Genomic DNA, 24,665 nt, shown 5'->3' on the forward strand with positions numbered 1-24,665 from the left:
TTAAATTTTTGATACTGGCTTTTAAAACCTGAAGCTGCGTTTGGACATATATTTTATTTTAGAAAAAATTGAAGCTCTATTAGTGAAGTGTGAAATTTCTATCAAAAATTAAAAATGCTTAAAGATCAAATTATCAAAACCTAATCAAATTTCATGGTCAAACGTGAAGAGTAATAAAAGGTGCACTAGTGTACTCCGACATAAACACCGAAGGTTGATTTCATTACTCGGACTTATAATCTATAGATCACATAGAGAAAGATTTATCCTTGCTCTCGAACTTAATTCAGGATACGCTAAAGTTCAAGATTATGGATAAAAACTATTTTGTAAGAATACCATGTTAAGTCAAATGTGTCGGAGCTAAGTCATGCAAGTGCTAGAAAGATATATATATATATATATATATATATATAAAATTAAAAATCTATATATACAATGTAATTTTCTGACGAAGGGGTGTTAAGTTGCTCTAGGGTAGCTCCGTCCCTGCTCACCAACAAAGTGAAAGTTCAGATAGCCAACCAACTAAGCTACTAAAAATGAATTTCACCAGCAATCAAGAAATGAAATGTCTTAGTATGTTGCAATAACCTTTTACTCAGTTGCATTCTTTCTGTATTGAAGATGTCATTTTACACAAACTGGGCATAAAGAGAAGTGTAGGGGGGTAGTTATCTCTAGGGGGAAAAAAGAATGATGCTGTTATTACAGTCTATCTAAGTCACTATACTCGAGCTTGATACAAGTGATCGTATATACCAAGAGTCACATGCATATTACAATCGAAACTGCAAAAATTTACATTGCCTGGTTAAATGAAAACGACTACAAAATTTTTATACAGACTGAACCTGAATGGTACATTTACTCTTAATAAGCCGCACATCGGTGCCAAAGAAAGGTCAATCTCCACATTATCTACTGCAATCATTGCTCAACTGACTTCTTCTGAGTCCGTCCTTGCTTCCCTTGCCCTACATGACAAGTTGGATAAATTTATGATGTTAGCTCCAGCAAATAATCAGACACAACGGACCATTACTGCTGTACTGCGATGAAGTCGGGTGTTCAAACAAGGAGATTCAAATAAACCTAGCAACTTAAAACAACTATTTAGCCACCTTTGCTACTAAATTAGATTCTTCCCTAATGTCAAGGAAATTAAACAATTTGTATACAAATATAGTACTAATTGTTTTGCTCTGTTTTCACAGTATAATTTTCCAACAAAGGTGATTCAATTTGAACCCCCTTCCAGACCATGTAACTCCTCCCCTGTTATCAAAGAATTTCTAAGTCATGCACTTCTATTCAAGGAGAATCCAAAATTGCATCACCCTTCCGAATATGGCACCCAGCATTTGGCTACACTAGTTGAAAGTGTATATCACTAATACAATGATCTGTGTCACGTCTACTACCTATTCCTATTTTTGTCATTGGATTTTTTCTATAAAACAAAGCAACATATTCTGAAGACATATAATTCAAACACAGAATGTGCTGAATCAGAAATATTTCCCTTTTCACTAGGTTAACATCAAAATCTTACAGCCTAACATCCTTAAAATTTCACTATCTGACAAAATACCCTGTCTCTATCAGCTTCTATCAACATACAGAATGACAATCAATTTAGTCATAAAATGCAAAAAAATATATTTGATATTCATTATGCTCAAGCACAAATGAAAACAACGAACAAAATACCTCTTAAATGATGTGTGGATAAAAAATTGCCCTTCAAAGAAAGAACGGAACAAAGATTTGTGACAATTACATCATGCACATGCAATAGCATGAAGTCACCTATGCACTACTTGATGTTAGCAAAACAGAGTCATAATTGGCTCACTGGTCAAAGCTCCAGAAAAAGTTTGTAGGCCTCAAATAGTGAAAGAACGACATTTATGTACCAAGCAAATTGGCTCCTAAGCTACCAGGATGATTGGGTGACAAATTTTGTTTCACCCCATCATTACTTACAAAAGCATGAATATTATGCAGCAGCAACCAGCTTAGTCTGACGAAATAGAAATAAATACACTCAATTAAAAAAATTCCTGTGTTAATATCAAATTATGAAACATTAAGAATAAGACTTACGACATCACAGCAGTATAGTATTATCTTAGATCTTGCTAATTAAACCACGCAACAAGCACGAGTATGATAGAGATCTCAACATGCAAAAGCACTTCATTTCTACATAGGAAATATCAGAAGAAATAGTTTGAGACTCACTGAAGCCCTTTGACCTGTCAATTTCCTAGCAGAAGGTGCTCGAGCAACTGATGAAGCAGCAGCTACACGTATTCTGTAGTACAGATAGTACGAGGATGAAAGTCAACAACTTAGAATCTTACCACAATGCCACTAGGAATAATTGTAACAGCGAGCCATGATTATCAACAAAAAACAGACAACTTAGAAGTAAAGTCGGTTCTTACGACCTTTTATGAACGTCTACATATACGTCAGTCTCGTCCACAATTTCCTCCTGCATTCATGATGAATCCAATCATGAGTAGAATGTGGTTTCAGTTATTGAGAATGATAAAAGCTGAAGAAAAAGGCATTCAGTAAAAGGAAGATATAAGTCTAATTGGATAATGAATTTGAATTAATTTTGGAAGTTAGTCAACAGGATGTTCAAAATCCCCACTTCGAAACTTGCAAGCACCAAGATAAAAACCCATACGAACTGATACATAAGGTAACACATCGTTAAAGACAGTGAAGAAACAGATTACCTGCAGGAGTTCCTCAAAAACATCTTCCAGAGTAATGATGCCAATGACTTCCCCCTCTTCAATATCTTCTGCTAAATATGTTGAGTTATTTATCGTAACACCCTTTTGATGCAACGACGGTAATTTCATTTCTTGATTCTGCAATGAGACCTTATCAATATTTATAGTAACAATGTCTGATTTTTCATCATTCTTGCACAGGAATGGCGTAGTTAACTGTGAGTCCCCATTACAAAATTTGCTTTCTCCACCTTTGACACCAGCTCGATCAGAAACAAGGTTGCAGTCTTTCTTGCTTACTTTCTCTACAGCTGCCATGTGACTGCTTCCCTTTTGAAATTCATTGAGAATATCATACAAAGGCATATCCTCTGGTACCCTGAAACACTATGTATGAGAAATTATGTTTTCTTTGTGTAGTCTACGTCAAAAATTAATACATAATGTACCTAGGCATTCTCCTGATGGAAACAGCACTAACAGGGGTCTCTGTTTCGGCTCGTACTGTAAGAAGACTCTTCACCTGTAAGGGAAGCTGATGCTTCATTAAATCACCAAGGGAAACATACACAGCGAAATATTTTGAGATCAAATTTCGCACAAACCAGTAGAAGTCCGATAATATTCTTTGGATGTTCAGAATAAACAGGAACACGGCTATGACCTCGTGCCAGGATTTTCCCAATTGCTTCCCTGAATAGATGAGTTTATTAAATAAAGAAATCTGTACATCTCTTGGGGTTGTCAAGGACCAAACCGTGAAACTTTAGTCACTCACTCTCCAGAAGATTAAAACTTCTTAAATTAATTAAGCACTCTCAATATTTTAAAGCAATAAGACGAATAGCCCATGAAAAATGCAGAACTTAGCAACAAAGGAGGTAGAACAGAATTCTTCTATTCCTTCTCAATGTACCATTCAAATACGGAAAAGAAAAATCACGAAGGAGGAGAGACATAAGTATCAGAAACACAACTCATTTGAACAAAGAATAATGGGCGGCCCAGTGGCCAGTGCACAAGGCATCCCCTGTTGGCAGGGTTCCAGGAAGGGTGTACAAAGAGTCAGATCAACAGTCATTTCATACATGAAATTAATTCTCACCCCAATATGATTAGTTTGTAACTGCCTTCTTTTAATTATTGCATGAGAACAGAAGCAAGATCACTCTGGCTGGCCTTCGATGGGGAGACTTTAAGGCTTAAAAATCAACAGGAATGGATACTTTGTAAATCCCAGCGTGCATTTGGTGGACATTGTGGAAGGAAAGAAATGAACGATCACAGGATGGGAAACTTAACAGCACTCAGAAAATCAAGATGAATAGCTTGAGCCTACTGTATTTTTGGTGTAAACAGGATTTGGTGGGGGAGGTAGATATAAGTGGATTTTATAGTTCAATTCTAAAGTTTTTTGCCCAGTTGTCTTTTGAAATTACCTCCTGGGGACTGTAAATCCCACCTCATCAGGCTCTGCTGATGAGTTTTGATGTGAATATAAAGTTACCTTCATAAAAAAAAAAGGAACGGGTTCTTTGTATCATTCAATCTAGATGCGTATCCAGGCCAATTTAAAAAAGAAAATGGACCAGTCTATCATAATCACAGTTATATATATGGAGTTCATGCAACAGCGAAATTTCAGTCACTCGCTCTCTAGAAGATTAAAACTGCTTAGATTTTCTTAGCACTCTCAATATTTTAAAGCAATAAGACGAATAGCTTATGAAAAATGCAGAACTGCCATTAAAATACGGAAAAAGAAATTTTACGAAGGGGGAGAGACATAAGCATATCACAAATGAAACTCGTCCGAACAAAGAGTAAAGGGCAGCCCAATGCACGAAGCATCCATGTTGGCAGGTTCCAGAAGGGTGCACAAAGCGTCAGAACAAGAGTCATTTCATATACGAAACTCATTCTCACCCCAATATGATTAGTTTGTAATTGCCTTCTTTTGATTGTTGCATGAGAATAGAAGCAAGATCACTCTGGCTGGCCTTCGTTGGGGAGACTTTAAAAGCTTAAAAATCAACAGGAATGGGTTCTTGTGTCATGCAATCTAGATGGGTATCCAGGCCAATTTAAAAAAAAATGGACCACTCAATCACAGTTATATATTTGGAGTTCATGCAACAGTAAAAATTTCAGTTACTCAAGAAGATTAAAACCGCTTAGATTTTCTTAGCACTTTCTATATTTTAAAGCAGTAAGACGAATAGCCCATGAAAAATGCAGGACTTAGCAACAAAGGAGTTAGAACAAAATTCTTCTATTCCTTCTCAATGTACCATTCAAATACGGAAAAGAAATTTTACGAAGGAGAGGCATACACGTATCACAAATGGAACTCGTATGAACAAAGGGTAAAGGGCAGCGAAGTGCACAAAGCATCCCGTGTTGGCAGGATCACGGGAAGGGTGCACAAAGCATCAGAACAAGAGTCAATTCATATTCGAAATTCATTCTCATCCCAATATGATTAATTTGTAATTTCTTTCTTTTAATTTTGCTGAGAATAGAAGCAAGATCGCTCTGGCTGGCCTTAGTTGGGGAGACTTTAAGTCATAAAAATCAACTGTAATGGGTTCTTTGCATCATTCAATCTAGATGGGTATCCAGGCCAATTTAAAAAAGAAAATGGACCAGTTTATCATAATCTCACCAGTCCAACTTTGAATTGACATCCAGGGAAAAGGTTGATTCAATAGGCGTCATGGCCACTGCTGCAGTCTGCACAAATCTGAGAAAACTTAGACCATTGTTCTTAGAAGTTGTGAAAACATGTCTGAATGAAGATACTAACAGACAGAAGAAACATTAGTTTGGTCGGTAACATGATCAGCAGCCTATGCGAGAACTTGCTGACCATTTATTTATTACTCCCTCTAGATCATTTTATTTGATGTGTCTTAATTTGACCAAGCATCGAGTTTAAGAAAGAAACGAATATTTTTGAATTTTGTGGTCTTAAAAATAAGATGTGTATCTAACTATCTTCTTTGATCTATCTATCTATCTATTTATAATCTATATCTATAATTATATAATATAATACCTTACAAGCATGAACTCCCTAATTTGAATGTTAAATTACGATAATATCCCCAACTAGAAAGTCAAATGCATGTTCATACTACCCTTTGTTTTTGTTTTTTTTTACAAGGGAAACCCGCAGCTGCTACCCTTTTGGGTGTGCACAGGGTAAAACCCCCACTCCTATGCAATAACTCGCAAATCACATAGGGGAGGTAACCCGCTTCTCGACCCAGAAGGCAAACCCCTTGCTTTCGCTGACGAGGGGTTTCGAATTCGAGACCTCCAACATGAAAGTCACAAGCTCAAACCATTTGGCCACCCCGAAGTGTTCATACTACCCTTTGTTTGCTATAAAATAGAGAGATTTCCTCTCATTTTTAAACTAAAAAATTTCTAAATCACATGTTCATACTACCCTTTATTCGCTATAAATAGAGTGATTTTCTCTCATTTTTAAACTGAATTTCTAAGTTTTTTCTACACTTATCTTTCTTTTAAAAACTTTAAGTGTGATTTGCAGTTGGTGAGTGAGTTCGAAGTTCAACAGGAATTTGAGGTACTTCTATTCTTGTGATACAAAATTGTATATCATCAAATAAATTTTCCTAGGTAAGAGAAAGAATAGGTATATCTAATCATAACATTGATGCAACACACATTGTGTGTGTGTATATATATATATATGTATTTGAGGTTGTTACCATCTATCTTTAATACTTATAGATGGTAAATTTTATAAACCATAAATGGTTGCTAATTAAAGAATTAGCAAGGAAAGTAGAACTTGAATTTGTCACTTTCTTTAAATCATTGCTTTGACACGGCCACCTTTTTCCATGTACTGTTAAGTCAAACATAATTTAATATACACGGGTAATGCACGTATCGAGAAACCAATCTATATTACACTAAAAACATGAACACCTAACTTGAATGTTTAATTACTATAATGTCCCTAATTTAGGTTGTGACTTTTTCTGTGAGCTGTGACTTTTCCAAAGAGTTGTGTCTTTCCCAAAGAGTTGTGACTTTTGAAAGAGTTATGACTTCTCATAAAGGTCATGACTTTCCAGATATGCATTTAACTAATAAAATTTTCCATTGACCATCTTCATAGGTTCGTGTGAATAAGAGATATATATGACGATCCACATAGAACATTCACAAAAAAATCTACAATATTACTTTGTGCAAACTTATTATTCAAATTTTCGCTTAAATTTTCTAAATTGATAATCACGTGTCGAAAAACTAGTTATAAAAAGTATGAAGGTCCATAAGAATGTTCAAAAATTATATGGAGAATTGATGTTGGTAGGCTTTTTTTTCTTGTGTACGTAAAAAAAGAAGTCCTAAAATATATGGTAAAAGAAAAAGAGGAAAATATATGATAAGAGATAAACTGGAAAATATCGGTAGTTTTTTTCCTTCAAAATTAGCATTGGTAGGTTTTTTGTGAAAAAAATCTTAATTTTATATTCCTTTGATAAATCAAAGTATACTCATTATGAAAAAAATCCATGAATCGAATTTATGGATCAAGGATGCTTTTAGATGAAGTATCAACATGTTTTTTTATGAAAAGGTTGCTTCATTATGAAAGATAATCATGATTTAGATGTTTTATATAAGTGTATTTATGAATATATTATGAAAGGGCTATTCCCTTCTCAGAAAAAGGGGCTATTCTATGATATGCATGCCCTGTTCTTGCCTTCAAAATTTAAGGCATTGGTTGGGGGCCTCAAATTTTTACAAATAAAAAAATATGTATCTTAATCCCATCAAATAGAAGAAATCAAGGAAACATTGTTTTGAATTCTCACATTTTCTTCGCTAACACTCACATTATTTATCCTTTTTAACTCCTTTTGAATTTTATTTCTTCAAGTCTTTGATAGTTAGAGTAATATACACACTCAAAAATATGAATCAGTAGTCGAAAAGTGTTGAACAAAGTGCATTACAAATTTTTTTAATTCCTTTCTTAATTTTCATATTAAAGTAGGTATACCAAGTTATCAACTTTTTGAGTCGGATTCTATGATTCTAAACTCTTATCTTTAAAGTTTATTAAATTATTACTTATAGAATTATGTTAATAACTCATGTAATAATTGTCTCAATAAAATGATGTTTTCAGTATTAAATTGATAAAATCCTACTCAAAAATAATAATTAAAAAAAGCATTTGAAAAAAATCATTTATATAAAAGATATTAAGTCGTAATTTACATCTAGAAATTTAGAAAATTAAATAAAGAAAGATAAAATTTATTTATATTTTAGGCCTCTAACAAAAATTTCGCTTTAGGCCTCAAATTATGTTGAGCTGCCCCTGATGATATGAACTTTATGATTGGGTTGGTATTACTAGATTCTTACCATTCCAACTATTATGATTATATACATTCAGGTTGGGAGTTTACTTAGCACCGAGTAGACTTGGGATGGAGGCTCACCCGTTAGTAGAGGCAGAGTTCATTAGTAGCAAACCCTTGTCCCATAAATACTTGCCCCTGTAGGACTTTGACTTAGAAAGACATTAGCTTGTGGATCCACCAAAGCCTAAGAATATTGTTCTTACCTTGTCAAATAGGACACTTTCTTTTCGATGTGGAAGTATTACACAGAACTTCATGTTATAGCTCACATGGCTTATGTCGGTTGACGGTATACATGCCACACAAGAATTTGGTTTTCTCAAACAATTTATGACTTCCTCAAAAGACTATGATTTAAGCTTATGTTATAATTCTCAAATATTGCATTGACCTTGTTCTATGATTTATGATTTAACTTATCTAGATTTGGCATGGTTTACTTGGTCATGCATTATCACATTTCAAACTTGAATGCTTCATGTTTTTACTTATGCATTTTTCCCATAAGTACATTCCGAGTACTGACGCATATGCCTCTTGTGCCTATATTGTCTCATAATATAGGTCAAAATATAGGTTTTGACATTCCTCCATCCGGTTGTGGCTAGTAAATGATCAGTGTTTGAGTCCTCACGGTTCGAGGGCATGGTCACTTAATCAATTTTGTGTTCATTCAGTCATCTTTGTTTTTAGACTATTTCGTGAGCTAGGGCTTGTCCCAGCCATATCTATCATTAGTAGAGACTTGTTGTCAGACATAGTATGTTTTCCGCCTATGAAGTTGTCGTACTCTATTTGGTATTGTCAAGATTCGATATTTTGGACTTCACTTTTTCCATTTTTATGCTTCATTTGGGTTATGTTGTTACCTTAGTGTCATGCTTCTATCAAGTGGCTTGTTTAGGGTCTTTCGGGGTCCTATCATCGTGTCACGTCTAGTGGGTAGTTTGGGTGATGACAGAAATATTAATTGAAACAAAGGGAGTAGCATTTTGAAGCAAAACTACTCTAAGAAAGAGCAGAAGGTTATATCATCTTTTGCTAAGTCTTCTTGTGACAGAAGAAGATACTTTATCAAAAGATATGCCAGATCAAAAAGAAAAAAGGAAAACAAGGAAAAAAACTGACAAGCAAAGTGGAGAATACTGTTGCATACCTTTGTTGCCAAATCCAGTGCTCCGCGAATAATAGTAGTTTCATCATGTGTGAGCTCACCACCTTTACCAGCCTACACTAAGAAAAATAGAGTGTTATTATAACAATGCTAAGTCACTTATAATGGTATACTAGAGAAAACTGCCGCCTAATAGTGGTAGCTTTTAGGAGACACTTTGGTCATGATCAGCAGCTAAATCAACTTCAGTCTTCTGAAAATGAACATTAATTCAGAGGGATTACCTCTATACCATGGATAGAAACAAGGGCTTTCAACTGAGCTCGTCTGAACAAAGCATTATGATGTCCCAGTACAGCATCAAGAACCTAAGCCATGTCAATTTGAATATTTAAATGTCACGACTTCACAAAGAAATCTTTAAATTGTAAAGAACAGTGTGACTGCATGAACTCCTTGAATTAGAGACCATATATCAAGTGTAATGAAAACCTTGATCTGTTTTCTAGCCACAGTAATATAAGATTTCAAGTCTGCCCTGTTCAGATTAGTCCAAAGTAAAAAACCAGTACACTACTGCCTATGAAGAAGGAGATCTACATCCAGTTTGCTTTTCTTCTATTTGGATAGATATCCACATGCAATACTAATAAAACTCAGTTGTAAAGGATAGAAATATCATTTGTTCTGACGTGCAGAACAAACAAACTCTTGATACCCAAAACAAAAGTATTACATTTCCTATACAGTACTTTCAACTTTGACCACTATGACCATAGATGGTCCCATCCGAATACTGTCCAAAATAAGTTGCAGCAAGATCAAATAGGAATAGAGGGATAGACGACACACCAAGTGCTAGTAGAGACCCGAGAGAAACAAAAATTACCTTTCCAATCGGGTAAGAAATGGGATAGCAAATGATCATAAGAACACGAACAAGCCAGACAAAGTTTGCACCTACAGCAAGCCCATATCGGGAGCATATCGCTTGTGGAATAATCTGAATTAGCAAGCAAAAGCAATGACATTGTCGCAGTTCCCAGTTCAAGAATACATGTAGTTATAAAGTGGATGGAAGTATATTACCTCACCAAAAGCTAAAACAAAAGTCACAGAGAGAACGACAGCAACAACAGGATGGAAAATTTTGTCTAAGTATATTGGAAGAGCCTGCAAAGTCCATGATCATAACAGAAACTGTATCACTTATAAATGTTACCACTACACATTGCAGGTAACAGCCAAAAATAAATATTTTGTATTATATGTGGTTCATATAAGTGATATCTACATGTCGCATTGATTTTGGACCAATTGCAATTTTTAATATTGTTATTACAACTACTATTTATATATAAAATTACTTTTTACTTTCATTTTTACTGGTATCACGGTGAATGGAGTATTCACATACCCGATCACAGCTTGTTTGGGACTATGACAGAGTTGTTAGTGTACTTCATTATACTACTACTTTTGGAAACATTTATACAGTAAGTAATAGTGAACTTGATAAAGAAAGCTGATCAAATTATGAGAAACCCGTGCATGTCCTTGTTATGATTAAGACTTTACCCCCAACTACTCACCTCCATTGCAGCCGCATTACATAAAAGCAAAGTTACAAGAAGCTGATGCTGCTTTTGAACAACAGGTAAAATAGTAGCTGAATTAAACAGAAAAACAAAAGAAACAAACATCAATTTCTCGAATCAATAACCCCACATGAAAAAAATTCAAGATTTCATTCAAAATCAAAATCAATTGACAAACCTGCTTGTTTCTTCTCAGTAATAGTACCACTCCTTTGAAGAATTTCAAGCTCAACAAGTCCCATTGACATCAACCCCAACGTAAGCCCGGACATAATTCCAGCAAACAGCACGAGAAAACAAGACACACCCGCATAAACAAACCACCATGGATTTCCAAATTCAATATCCTGATCATCCACACCAAAGGGTCTCTTCGTTTTGTGCCCAGCAGCTAGGGCTATTGCTACCACATTCATCACTAAACCCATCACTGTAAATTTTCAGGAGAAAACAAAAATCGGTGGTGGAGTTGTTGCTCTGTAGAAGTGACAGCAAAAATTATATAATAATAATATATATATATATATATATACACACACAAAAAGAGGAGAAACTGAGCTGGTGACAAACGGCAAGAAAATGACAGAAATATGAAAATGAAAATATAATAATGTCAATTTTAAACTAATTAGTCTTACGTTACTTGAATTGGTTTTTGATTTTCATTACTGCATTAAGTAACGGCGGAAGGTGATCTAGGACCACCGTAGACGGCGGAAGGTGAACTGAGGGCCACCGTAGACGGCGGTCGGATTTGGTGAGAATCCCAAGGAGAACAGAGATAATCAGTGAAAAGGGAACACGGCAAAATCAGTTTCGGTTTGCAGGGGATATACAAACAAAGGGTATCTATGGGAAAGGGACTAAGAAAATATTCAGTGTGGGGACCAAATAAGACATTTTGCTTCGACTCGAGAGTTGATTTGAAGGTGAGTTATCGACTATTTGAAGTATCGAGCTGGTGATAAATTATTTCTTTTATATCATCTTTTTACTCTAGAGCTTTTATTTTTGCTTTTTAATACTCTAAGCAACTCCCTCTTATCGTGGTGGGTGATTTGAAGGTGAGTTATTAGGGATTGATTGGTGGTTTGAATGTGAATTATGAATGCATAATATCATATTGGATATTCTCTCTGTTTAAAAAAGAATGATGTATTTTTTTTTAATTTGTTTAAAAATAAGTAGGTTTTTTTCATTTTTAGTAATATTTTAATTTCAGTTTTTCATTTTAATAGTTTTAGATCATAAAATTAAATAACAATTTTATACATTTAATATAATTTTCTCAAATTATGTGTCTGTTTTTTTTTCAAACAAAAGGAATTATAGATTAAAAGATAAGTTATTAGAATTGATATAATATTTGATTTATAATTTAAAAATCTATATAACTAAATACTAGTATATGTATACTTATGTATAAAATAAATGTGCTATTATATTATATTATTATGTACAATAAAATGTTAATAACTAAATTATGTATTTAATTTAATTTTTAACATGTCTCAACATATTCTTTTATTTAAAAAAATATTAGTATAAATGATTCCTTTTAGATTATATAAACTCAATAACTCATAGTTGAAGTTATTTCAAATTCAAATATAATATTTAAGAAATCATTAAATTACTTTATATGTTTAATCTTTATCTACAAAATCGAGATTACTTTACTCAAAATTTATATGAAAAAATACATATTTTTTGTATTCAATTATTTACAACCACATATCTATAATGTGTTTATTACGGTAGCAATTTGTGGTGCAAGATCACGGCATTAGAGACTTCAACTTATAACACTCGTACTAAAATCTTTGTAATCACACTAAAACGTTTGACTTGGTATATTTATTGGTTAATTTTGTAATTATTTTACTCAATCTAGTAATATATTATAGTGATTTTCTCCATCGTATTAGATGACTTTACATTTAAAAAAAAATTATAATCACAAAATTTAGTATAATATGTCAAAAACACTCTCTCACCTATCGATCTCAATCCAAATCATGACAACAAATCTTGAATAATATTGTTGATTTAAGCAAAGCATGTTTAGTAACACAAACATTAAAAAAAAATGGGGTTGATTAGGTAAAGCAAAAATATAAATATAACTACATTCAAGAGTCACTTCTATTATTCTATTGATTTGCACTAATCAAAATTTTGTTTAAATTATTCTTTAAGTTAAGATTTTTCTTCTTAATGACTTAATCAAAATTGGGTGAACATATATTTGATGAAAAGCGTTGCTGATTTAGTCTCAAAAAATGTCTTTTTAATATTTTTCAATCTTATTCAACTAGTAATTTAAAAAGCACTTCCAATAAGAATCACTAATTAAAATCAAATAAGACAATATAAAAACATTTACAAACTATTCCTCTTTCAATTAAATAGTAAAATAATTCCATAATCAAATTTAAAACTATCGTTAATAAATTCAAAATAATAGTTAAATTTACGAATAGCGTTTAAAGTATTACGTATGTATATCAAATTCCTTAGCAAATATATTTAGTCATTGATCCCCAAACTCGATCTTTGATATATTTCTTAGTTTTATACTCGAATTTGAATTATCAATATATTTATTTTAGCTTTAAAATTATTTTAAGCTTGAAATACTTTCATATGCACAATACAATTCGGGTAATAAGTATAAAGTACTAACATTATAATAACTCAAAACACCATTAAAGGACAAAATGTAGCTAATTTGTGCGTCTATACCTAGATAAACAGATTTTAATTATCATTTATTTTTAAAAATTATACTTTAAGAAACTATTTATCAACATATTCTTTTTTTAAAATGCTATCAAATATACATTTTTATTAATTATTTTCGTATTACATTGCATTGAAATATGCTTAAAGTTATTTGTGTTTGTTATATTTTACTTGTAAATAGATATTAAAACTTTTATTATGAATAATAGAATAAGTATTTCGTGCATTTAAATATGTTTAAATTTATCTTTCATTTGTTATATTTTAACTGCGTCAATTAAATAGTTATTTGATTTTTCATTATTATAAATAAAGTAATTATTTTTATTCTATTAATTTATTTCATTATACAATATCGTTAGATTATATACTTTCTAGTGAAATATACATTAGGCTAGTTGCCTAATGAGGGCGTAGCTACACTACGGTGTGTCTAACCGGACATCAATCATCAAAAAATATATCGTATATATAAATAAAATAATATTTAAAATGATTAAACAAAATATTTAAAACACCGTTAAAATAATAAATATTCTTAGCCCATTGAATTCCGACACTCATGCAAAGTTGAGGCAAAACTCGAACAACATACATGCGAGTTTGATTTTCCATAACTATATTTTATTTTTACATTTTTAATAGTTAATTAATAATTTACTATTTATTCAGTAAGTCAAAATTAATGTTATCTATTAAAATAATCTGAAATAAGAGACCTTCAAATTAACATGTTAAGGAAAAAAATTTAGTAGCAAATTAAATTTTTATTCCATTTGACTTTTGATTTTTTTTTCTTTTCATTTAATTTTTAAATAAAAGTTAAAATTAATTATTCAATTTAAAATTAATCAAAAAATTTAATTTAATTTTTTCTATAAAACAATAAAAGTGAAAAAGACTTCATATAAAATATCTTTAGAAATCTTGTTTGGTTTTATTTTTTATTTTCAATTTTTTGATGAAATCTTTTAAGTGTCAATGTGATTTCATTGTCAACTGCTTTTATTCTTTAATCCGTTCATTTTCTATTAAATAAATATGAATATCCAAACTAAATATTATGTAATTTAATTTTAAAATTTTGAGATATTTTTAATTAAAGATAATAATTATACATAATTTGATTTACAAAATTCTAAAGCACCTATTTGTTATTTTTTTTACCTATACAATTCTGCCCCACCACTAAATGACCGACTGTATTGGTAAAAATAGAAATTTCAATCTTGATTTGCATGCTAAGAAATCAGTTATTAGTATATATTATCCAAAATAATTCAATCCCCTATCCAGAGCTATCAATATTTGTACATTAAAAATATATATCACGAATTTAAAGATTTTTTTGAAAAAACAAATGTAAGAATAAATAGTTATTTAGAAAATTTAATTCGATTAATGAGAGAAAAAAGTCAATTATTTAAAGGGAAAAGAGTTTGAAATATATGTAAATTTTGATCGAAATTGTTTTAACAATCACAAATTTTAAACAGGACCTATTACTCTCTTGAACTATTTAATAGTGTATTTCAATAAAAATGCATGGAAGGCAAAATATAATTAATTAAGCATGACTCACTATGGTCTTTAAGATCACATGAATATTGAGGTTTTAGGTTAATTGTAGAGTCATTGCTTATGCAAGCAAAATAAACTCTTGTGATAATAATAAATGTGAACTATAAATCTTATTAAATGATCAACTATGCAAATTCATGCAAATTGCCCTCCATGATATAATTTAATAATAATGGCAACTTCCTCATTTCAATTTTTTTTAAAAGTTACGTACAAGGACATTAATGATAATACTGTTAAAAAATTACTTTCGTCAATTCATATAAGTGAATTATTTTATTAAAAATAATTTTTTTATATTAGTTGATCATTTTACTATATCAAAAAATATTAATTAAATTTTTTGTATATCATTCTTGTAATTATTTTATTTTAAAGTGTGAGTGAATAAATAAAATTATTTTTTTATTTATAATTTCTTAGTATATATATAAAAGAAATAACCAACTAATATGAGTTAGGAGTACTATTATAAATGCATGACTACAAACCATCCACGAGGGGAAAAATTAAGCCATTTAAAAGGGTAGTTGGATAGGCTTAAAAACTAGTCTAATACAGTTTAAAAACACTCCCTCTATTTTAGAATAATTAAATTATTGGGGTGTTTTAAACTCTTTAAGATAAAAAAAAATTAGGATATAAATTAAATATTACTTTTTATTTTTTCCATTATTAATTATTTCCTTCGTTAACAATAGTTGTTCACTATATTATTTTGGTATATTCAATAATACTTGTCCACTTAATAAAATTAATGAACAATTTTACACTTAATCGCTAATTTACCCTTATCATTAATTATAGTCATTTCTCTATAATATTTTTCAAGGCATTGTATTTATTATATTGAAAGGGTGATATAAGAAAATTATTCTTCCAGGAAAAAGGATCTGAAATATATTTAAACTTTGATCGAAATTGTTTTAACGGTACCAAACTTTGAAAAGGATCTTATATTCCTTGCACTATTTAATAGTGTATATCAAAAGGTATATATGTGTCCACGTGGACATATTACTATTTATAATGACGCAATATTTATGATGTCCACGTATGCATTTTATACCTTTAAAATACACTATTAAATAGTGCATGAGGTAAAAGGTCATTTCCAAAAGTTGGGTGTCATTATAACAATTTCAGTCAAAGTTAAGATATATTTCATGTCTTTTTCTCTAGTTTCTTAAAAAGTGTGCAAAGTTAATAGTGGACAAATATTATTGGACACGAGAGTATTGTCAAACCGATCTTTAGAATAATTCAAAGCAATTGAAGTTTTTTGAACTCATCCCGTAGAAAAATCAAACTAAGGTAAAATTGAAAAATCATTTTAAAAGTAGTCAGACTTTGAATAATTAAGTTAATTTAAAATATAAAATATTTAAATAATTCAATTATTTTGAAATGAAGGGAGTAGTTTGAATCAATTTATAATTAAAAATTACTTATGTAAATCGGCTTAAATTGAAATTGAATTCAAACACGAATTATTGGTGCATATATAGTAACTACAATTGAAAAATAAAATGAACAAAAACTAATAAATACACATTTAGATGAGACGTTTTTTTAAAGTAGATTTAAGCTCATTTTGAATTGTTTTTTTTAGGATATAATATTTCGACGAGATTTTTAATTTGAACAACTCTAAATTGGTTGCGGATGAAAATCTACTATATACGGTGTATATAAGTTGAAGATTTTTTAAGAAAAAATTATTTGAATACATAATTTCTTTTATCATATTCTCTAAAAAAAATTACCATTTGAAAAAATCATAAAAATTTACTTTCTCCAAAATTGAAATGCGATGCATCAGAATATATATTGTATCCAAAATTAGAACACGATGCATTAGAGCGTCTTGGGATGTATCAAACTCCATTAAATTTAAGAGATTTATATAATTTAGAAAAAATAGATAATATATAATTAACTATTAACATTATGAAATTCATGTAAAATTATCTTTTGGCTTATTTCAATTCTCTTTTTCAATATACCAACTTCAAATTCTAAACACAATATAGTTTTTATCGTTTACTTCTCACTTTCTTCATATTTGTGCAACACAAGAAAGAAAACATCCTTTTATATATATATATATATATAAATGTATTTTTTTTCACAAATAAATGTCAAAAGAGTGAGTGATAATTTGGGGATAGCATGTCATGAATATATATGAGATCATTTTCTTCATTTTAATTTTTATGTCCACTAGTATATGATTCACTTTAATATCATAATTTAACTTTAAAATGCACATAAACACCAATATTTTTCAATTCATTTTTATTATTAAAAGAAGACAACTCATCAATTTAGTTGAACGGATATTGTTATGCATAATGAAGGTATAATTGGTTTTTATTAAACCTCAACTAAGTAAGACATTAACCTCCAAAAATCAAAGTGTTGGCACAAATTTTACTAGTCAGCATATTACGATCTTTGCTATCTCCATTTTCATTGATATTTTGGAAAACAACATAATTTTTATAGGAGACAACCTACTTCTACTCTCAACATGCTTACATGAAATATGTCAAAGGGTACTACTGTTATTATGACACTCCATTTATACAAGATACATATTTTCTTTAGGAGTTTTATGGATCAACATCTACAACGGAAAGTTCACCGGTCATAGCTTGTAAAGGTTAAGGACTTAAAATTTATTCAATCGGGTTAATTAACTGCGAAGGAAAGCTCACCAGTCATAGTAAAATGCATAATAATAATAAGAAGAAGAAGAAGAAAGAGTAGACACATTTTTCCTTTCTTAATAATAATGCACACCAACAATTTTAATTGTGAGCGTGTAATGAATAAGTAGAGGTCCCAACTCTTTTTGTAATATGGGAAACCAAGTTTTATGTTTCTTAAAAAGAATAAAGTTGCCAACATTTACACATTTTTTATATGAATAAAAAGTAGAAAAAAAAACATCTCTTGATCTTGCTTTTTTCCGGGGGACAGGGATATCCCGACCCGACCCGCGTCCGCCCCAGCCTGCGTCCCGCCTCGACCAGCGTCGTGTGTTATAGGGGGTTTAAGGGGTGGGGGAGAAGATGACCGGTCAGGGGCAGGTTCACCCCTGAGTCCCGATCGACCCGGCCGGTGCGCGGGATTTCTACAATTTTTTTTTTAAATTCAAAAAAGTTACCGTTTTCTGCCGTTAGGAAAATGGTTAGTGGGCCCCCCAATAATTTTTTGACACTTTTTGACTTCCCAAACACCCCCTACCACCCCCCTACTTTTAAACTTTAATTTAAACCCTCAAGTTATAATAATTACGTTTGTAACTCATTTTTAATATTATAATACCCCTCTATCCCTTACAATTTCTTACAAAATCATCTATTCTCATTTCTCTCATCTATTTTTCTTATATCCTCTCAAGTATCAGTCTTAAGTTTTAATTTCTATTCCATTATAATTTTCATATTATTATAATCCATATATTTCAATTTTCAAATCTAAATTTTCATATTATAACAATATATAAAATTATATATATATATATATATATATATATATATATATATATATATATATATATATATGCACACATTATCTCATATTAGTTATCAAGTATTGGTTGGAGTTTCAAATTACAAGTTACAACAAATCACAAGCTTCAAGAATTGGTTTAACGTCTGCTATTAACGCAGACGTTTGGTACATTAGTTTCATAATATTTATATTTTATTTTTCATCTTTATGTTGTGTTATTATTATTTTTATATTGCATTTTATATATAATTAAGTATGAGTTCTAGCAAAAAAAATACCGGTAAAGGAAAGAGAAACGACAAGATAACGAACAAAGTGGAATTTTTAAAATATTTAATTTTGGTAAAAAAAATAGTAAAGAAAAAAAGAGTAGTAAAAGTGGTGGTACTTCATCTAAATCAACGTGTTATGTTGATGATACTCCTTATGGTATTAATTCAAATGTCAACTCGTTCATAAAAGTTTAGAACAACGTTATGGTAATATTAATCCTATTATTGATGAAAATTCAGGTGAAGAAGTAGAAGCTGATTTCGGAGAAGAGGATTTAGAAGTTACACCTACTAGTCCGGTGACACAATTTCCAAATGACACTATAAATTCAACGGAGCAAAGTTGTGGACGTCCACCCCTTATACCTCCCACAAGGGAGAAGGTTAAGTATCAACGCCCTAAAACTTCTATTGTGTGGCAATTTATGACTTTCCATAAAGAAAATAATGTTGTTATTTGTAATAAGTGTAAACAACCTTTTAAACATAAACAAGGTAGGGGGGTCAAGGTAGGACGGGGGGATTAAATAGACATTTGTTATCTTGTGTGCCGATTCAATATAAAAAAGCTAAAGCATTAGCCAATAGAAAAAAAATTCCAATTGATGAATTTGATATTACCGGTAATGCATCGGTAAGGGCTTCTAACATGGTTCAAGGAACATTAGATCCTTCTAACCCCGGTGGTCCAATAACACAACGCAAGTATAATAAGAAATTAGATCGCGAAAATTTAGCTAAAATGGTTTCTGTTTGTGGTTTGCCTTATAGTTTTCCTTCACATCTCGATTTTATTGAATATATTCAACAAATTTATAATTCGAATTATAGAAGTTTTTCAAGAAATATTGTTAAATCTGATGTTTTTGAATTTCAAGGTAAACATTGTCAATTTCTTCGCTGTATATTTAGCATATTAGATAGTAGAGTGTCTATAACTGCGGACATGGATCGTAGTGTTAATGGAAATGATTATTTAACCGATACAGCTCATTGGATTGATCATAATTGGAATTTAAAAAAGAATATTAAGTTATAAACTATGCATAGAGAAAAAAACTGGTGCATATTTAGCTTCTAATATTTTAAGTGTTTTAGATTATTACATGGTTATAGATAAAGTAATGTCTATCGCATCTAATAATACAAACGCTACTAAAATGTTAAAAGTTAGATTATATCCAATGAGAAAAGACATAAAGACATCATCAAAGTTGTTCTGTATTTGCATTAAGACACCTTAACTTTTAAAGTGTCCTATCACCACACAAACTATTTAATTTCTTTGTAAATGGACCATTTTGACCCATTTCCTAGTCTGAGTTGTTACCACGCGCACGAGGCGCGTCATGCATTATTTTTACTGTCATGGACCAGTTTAAAGGTGTCATTTGTCATTATTTTTCTTTATTATTAATTATTTAATCAATTTATGTCATCTTCCCCAAATTTAAACTCAAAATAATCATTGTTAGCCCTAATTTTTTGATTTCATAATTTTTCCATAGCAAACTTAACGTTGATACTCTTTGTTTGACCATTTCATCATCTTCTCTAAGAAAATAAGACACCACTATTGGCGAGGAACTTCTGGATCAATGAAGAATGTGATTTTCTTGTTCAATAAATTCAAAGTAAACACTTCCAAGCTATGGATGCTCCTGTCTAAGCATCACAACTGGCCATAATGGCTGAGAAAAAGATTGTTTGCCACAAGTTGGCCAATGGAACATGATGAACAAGAAAATGGTTAATGGAGGAACTGTTATCAATTGGATCTGCATTAACTTTTCTCGCAATGTGCAAGAAAGTGTTACGCATGGGTTTTGTTCTAAGCTAGCACAAATGTGTGGAATATCCGGAATGAACATCAACCCCAATCTTGTTCTGCATAAGTGCACACCCTGATCAGGTTGAGAGAGTCTTGAAAACTCGATTCACGATGCCATCACAAAGCTGCAGCCGCTATTAAGGAGCTTGATCTCCTGGTCGTTATCTTGCCAGACAATAATGGCTCTCTTTATGGTGATTTGAAACGAATTTGTGAGACTTAAATTTGAGTTGTTTCAGTGCACATGAGCTTGGAGTTATTTAGGTCTATGGCTTCCATTTGCTCCAACTAGGAAAGTTAGTGCAGATATGAGTTTTGCTACCAAAAGGGTTGCAAGTAATAGCAATCCCACATTATAAATTTTGTTGTCACCTAACTCCATAGCTGAATAAAAAGAATCCAAATGAAGGAAAATTAATGGAAATTTCTTGAAGGTGCAAGTCAAACAGAGAAGAAAAGAAATGGAGAAGATGATTTCTCTTTAAAGAATAGGGTCGGGTCAGGTTGAATTAGATCATAGGGAGTTAAGCAACACGCGCCACTACATAGATGAGAAAATGGGTCAAAATGTCCCATTTACAAAGAAATTAAATAGTTCTGTGGGGCGATAGGACACTTTAAAAGTTAAGGTGTCTTTATGCAAGTACGGGACAACTTTGATGGTGTCTGTATGTCTTTTCTCTATATCCAATTGACAATAATGCTTTCATGTTAAATGTGTTGCACATATACTAAATTTAGTTTTACAAGATGATATTTCATTATTTTATTGTGGTTCCATAAAAATTGAATATGCCATTGCCTGTATTTTTATGCTAACAATGCTGCTAATGCTGACCCATTAGATAGAATTTGTGATGAAGATTGGGAAGAAACTAAAGAACTATTACAAATTTTAAGACTTTTTTATGATGCTACAATCATGTTTTCTAGAATTTATTTTCCTAAAATTTCATCATTGTTAATAAATATTTGTGCTCTTACAATTCAATTTTTTAAATATAAAAAAATAGATAAATTTAAAGTTGCAATTGAAGGTAAGATTGAAAAATTTTAAAAATATTTTTTCCCTATTCCTCAAATTTATTTAACTGCTACTTTACTTCATCCTGATTATAAATTACAAGGTGTGCAGGGTCTTGTTGACACTTTTTATGAAACTTTAGAAATTTTATTGGAAGAAATTTCAAATTGTGAAACGTGTAAGTCTAGAATAAAAGTACAAGCAAAAATGTTGTATGAAAATATAGAACTAGTGAAATTATTGAAGGAGAAGTTGGTCAAACTTCTAATGAAGAGATTGATTTCGAAGTTCGAATATCAACTTATATGCGAGATTTTTTTGGTTTTAAATCTACTAACCGTGATGATTTTGAAGAACATTAATCAATCTTTAGAAGCATTGGAAATCAAAGATGACAATGAATATTTATTAGGATGATGGAGTAGGCGAAGCGTTGCATTTCCAACTTTGAGCAAAATGGTTCGTGATGTTCTAGATATTCAAGCTTCATCAGTTGCATCGGAGGCTGCTTTCAGTGAGGCAAGATTTCAAATTGGTGATCATAGACATTCATTGGCGGAAGACAGTTTGAAAACAACAGTTTTATTTAGAGGTTGGTCAATACCGATAGGAGGAATAATAATTTGCGAAAGTTAAGTAACAAACAAATAAGTTGGATCAAAATGAAAATTAAATGTAGTGATGATGAATTAGAGTCACAAGAGTTTCGAGCAAGTTTGCCAACACCGGAGGATATCACTCCTACATAATAGGATTTAGATTAGAAGGACCCCCTATGCAATGGTATTAGAAGGACCCTCCTAAATAATGAAATTTAGATTAGAAGGACCCCCTACGCAATGGGATTAGTTAGACCCTCCTACATAATGGGATTAGCAGGACCCTCCTACATAATGAGATTTAGTTATTTTCTACTAAGATAAACGCTTCCTAGTCCGAGACCGTTATTTTTCATGTTCTCCTAGGATAAACACTTCCTAGTCTAAGACATAACCGGATTTAGATTAGTAGGATTTTGCTAGGATAAACGCTTCCTAGTCTGAGACTGTTTATTTTTATTTTATCCTATGATAAACGCTTTCTAGTCGGAGTTTATTTGTTTGTTCATTTTTTTTATTTTGTTTAATTCACTGCTAATTATTCACAAAAAAATTTCAGTGAAAACTGAGGGAAAAAATTTGCTTATTTCTTTTGTTTGTGATGATTTTCAGGTTTCTTCAAGCGAAGCATGAATTTAAAATTTCAAGAAAAAAAAAGTCTGAATTATATTCAGAATGATAAATCCCCATGATCACAAGAAATTCGCTTCTGCAATACCTGATGCAGCCTGACTTCCTAATACCTTCTTATATTCAACTGCTGATTGAGAAAACATGCAATCATTCAGGAAGATATTAAAATTTTTCATTTTGAAGAGTGTCAAGAACTCACTATACGTGGTGGAAAGTTAAGCATTGAATCCAATCAAGATCAAGATACTCACCAAAATCAAGGTGATATCTCAAAGTTAAGACTCAAGTGAAGACTCAAGAGAAGCTGCATAGATAGGAGCTTGTACTTTTTTTTTCCTTTTGACTATTATTTTTCATTTATGTAAATAAGGATAAGAGTCGCGATCTGGAACCTCGATGGAACCTCACTTAACATTCAATTTATCACCTCATTTTCTTGAACTACACATGATTTAATTCCCTTACAACCCGAGAAATGTAGGCTGTCCCAAACAAAGGCTCGATTACATATTTTCTTTCAAAAAAGAGTTCGGTCAAAACTTGTCGCTTTGTCTACTTCTTTATCTGAAAACACTTCGTGTTTCCAGTCAAAGAAGGCAAACTGTAGACACGTAATTTTTTATCGAACATAAGATTTTATACTATTTTTTATTCCTTAAGTATTTTTTTTATGTTTAAGTTAGATACTTTAATTTTGTCTTATTTTTATTAAGTAATTTTTATAAATCCGAAAACAACAAAAATAGAATCATTTTTTAAGGTAAGTTTATTTAAATAGTTAAAAAATAAATAAATGAAAAACTATAAAAATATATCTTCTTATAATTCAAATGTAATAAATAAACTGGTATTTCTTAATTATATCTTTAATTAGCCATTTAATTTTTTAAATTAATCATAGATAATTAATATAATTATTTATAATTTTGATATATTTATAAGAATATTATCCATTATCATCACATCTATCCACACCACAATCACTTCCCACACCCTCACATGATCTTTTACGCTCACCCTCACACCTATATACACTCCTACACACTATATACACACACATAAACAGAAAAAGAAAAAAAATCAACAAAAACACATGAAAAAAAAGAAAGAAAGAGAGGATTATAATCACTCCAAAATCAGAAATTTTTCAGCAATTAAAAAAAAATCAAAAACACACCAACACACAAAAAAAGAAACAGAAAGGAAAAGAAGGAAAAATACAACACAAATTCATATAAAAAATTGTGAGTGTTTTAGTCGAGGTTCCATCCAGATTTTGTGGTATTTAACTTTTTCTTGTGTTTTTTAATCTATTCATGGAATTTGATATAATTTATGACAAGTTTTCTTATATTTCATTTTATTTATTAATTTGATTGAAATGATTAATTTTTTGTTAGTTATTATATCCCTATTTTATGAATGTGAGTTGCATTGATTGATGATTTTTTTAATTTATTTTTATTTGTGATCTTTAAAAAATAAATGGACCATAACATTATTCTTGTCTCGATTTAAATAATAATGATGAAGTACATATGATTAGAGTAAAAATAAATAAATAAAT

The 24,665-nt window shown here is 30.9% G+C and overlaps 1 protein-coding gene across 8 annotated transcripts; it reads right to left on the reverse strand.

Moving 5' to 3' along the window:
- Positions 1-580: 580 nt before the first annotated feature.
- On the reverse strand, positions 581-11,979 carry LOC101251719 (DUF21 domain-containing protein At4g14240). 8 transcript variants are annotated; one of them, XM_069288917.1, is made up of 14 exons: positions 11,530-11,979; positions 11,070-11,368; positions 10,886-10,962; positions 10,383-10,466; positions 10,183-10,296; positions 9,578-9,661; positions 9,336-9,407; positions 5,422-5,489; positions 3,362-3,449; positions 3,206-3,279; positions 2,757-3,135; positions 2,457-2,503; positions 2,248-2,320; positions 581-977 (listed from the first exon to the last, which is right to left on the reverse strand). In XM_069288917.1, exons 2-14 carry the CDS (start codon positions 11,317-11,319, stop codon positions 918-920), a joined length of 1,470 nt encoding a protein of 489 aa, XP_069145018.1. In that variant the 5' UTR covers positions 11,320-11,368; positions 11,530-11,979; the 3' UTR covers positions 581-917. The 8 variants fall into 8 exon arrangements, with proteins under 8 accessions (XP_069145018.1, XP_069145019.1, XP_069145020.1 ...); XM_069288918.1 differs by having other exon boundaries at positions 11,070-11,321; positions 11,530-11,843; XM_069288919.1 differs by having other exon boundaries at positions 11,535-11,789.
- Positions 11,980-24,665: the final 12,686 nt, after the last annotated feature.

Source organism: Solanum lycopersicum, chromosome 9, assembly GCF_036512215.1.
Source record: "Solanum lycopersicum chromosome 9, SLM_r2.1".
Classification (NCBI taxonomy): Eukaryota; Viridiplantae; Streptophyta; class Magnoliopsida; order Solanales; family Solanaceae; genus Solanum; species Solanum lycopersicum.

Excerpts from the sequence above, each read along its gene's own strand:
- LOC101251719 (XM_026032854.2), bottom strand. Across the intron at positions 9,662-10,182 it reads TTTCTTACCCGATTGGAAAG|GTTCTTGATGCTGTACTGGG; the intron begins GTAATTTTTGTT and ends GACATGGCTTAG. Across the intron at positions 2,321-2,456 it reads TATGTAGACGTTCATAAAAG|AATACGTGTAGCTGCTGCTT; the intron begins GTCGTAAGAACC and ends TCTGTACTACAG.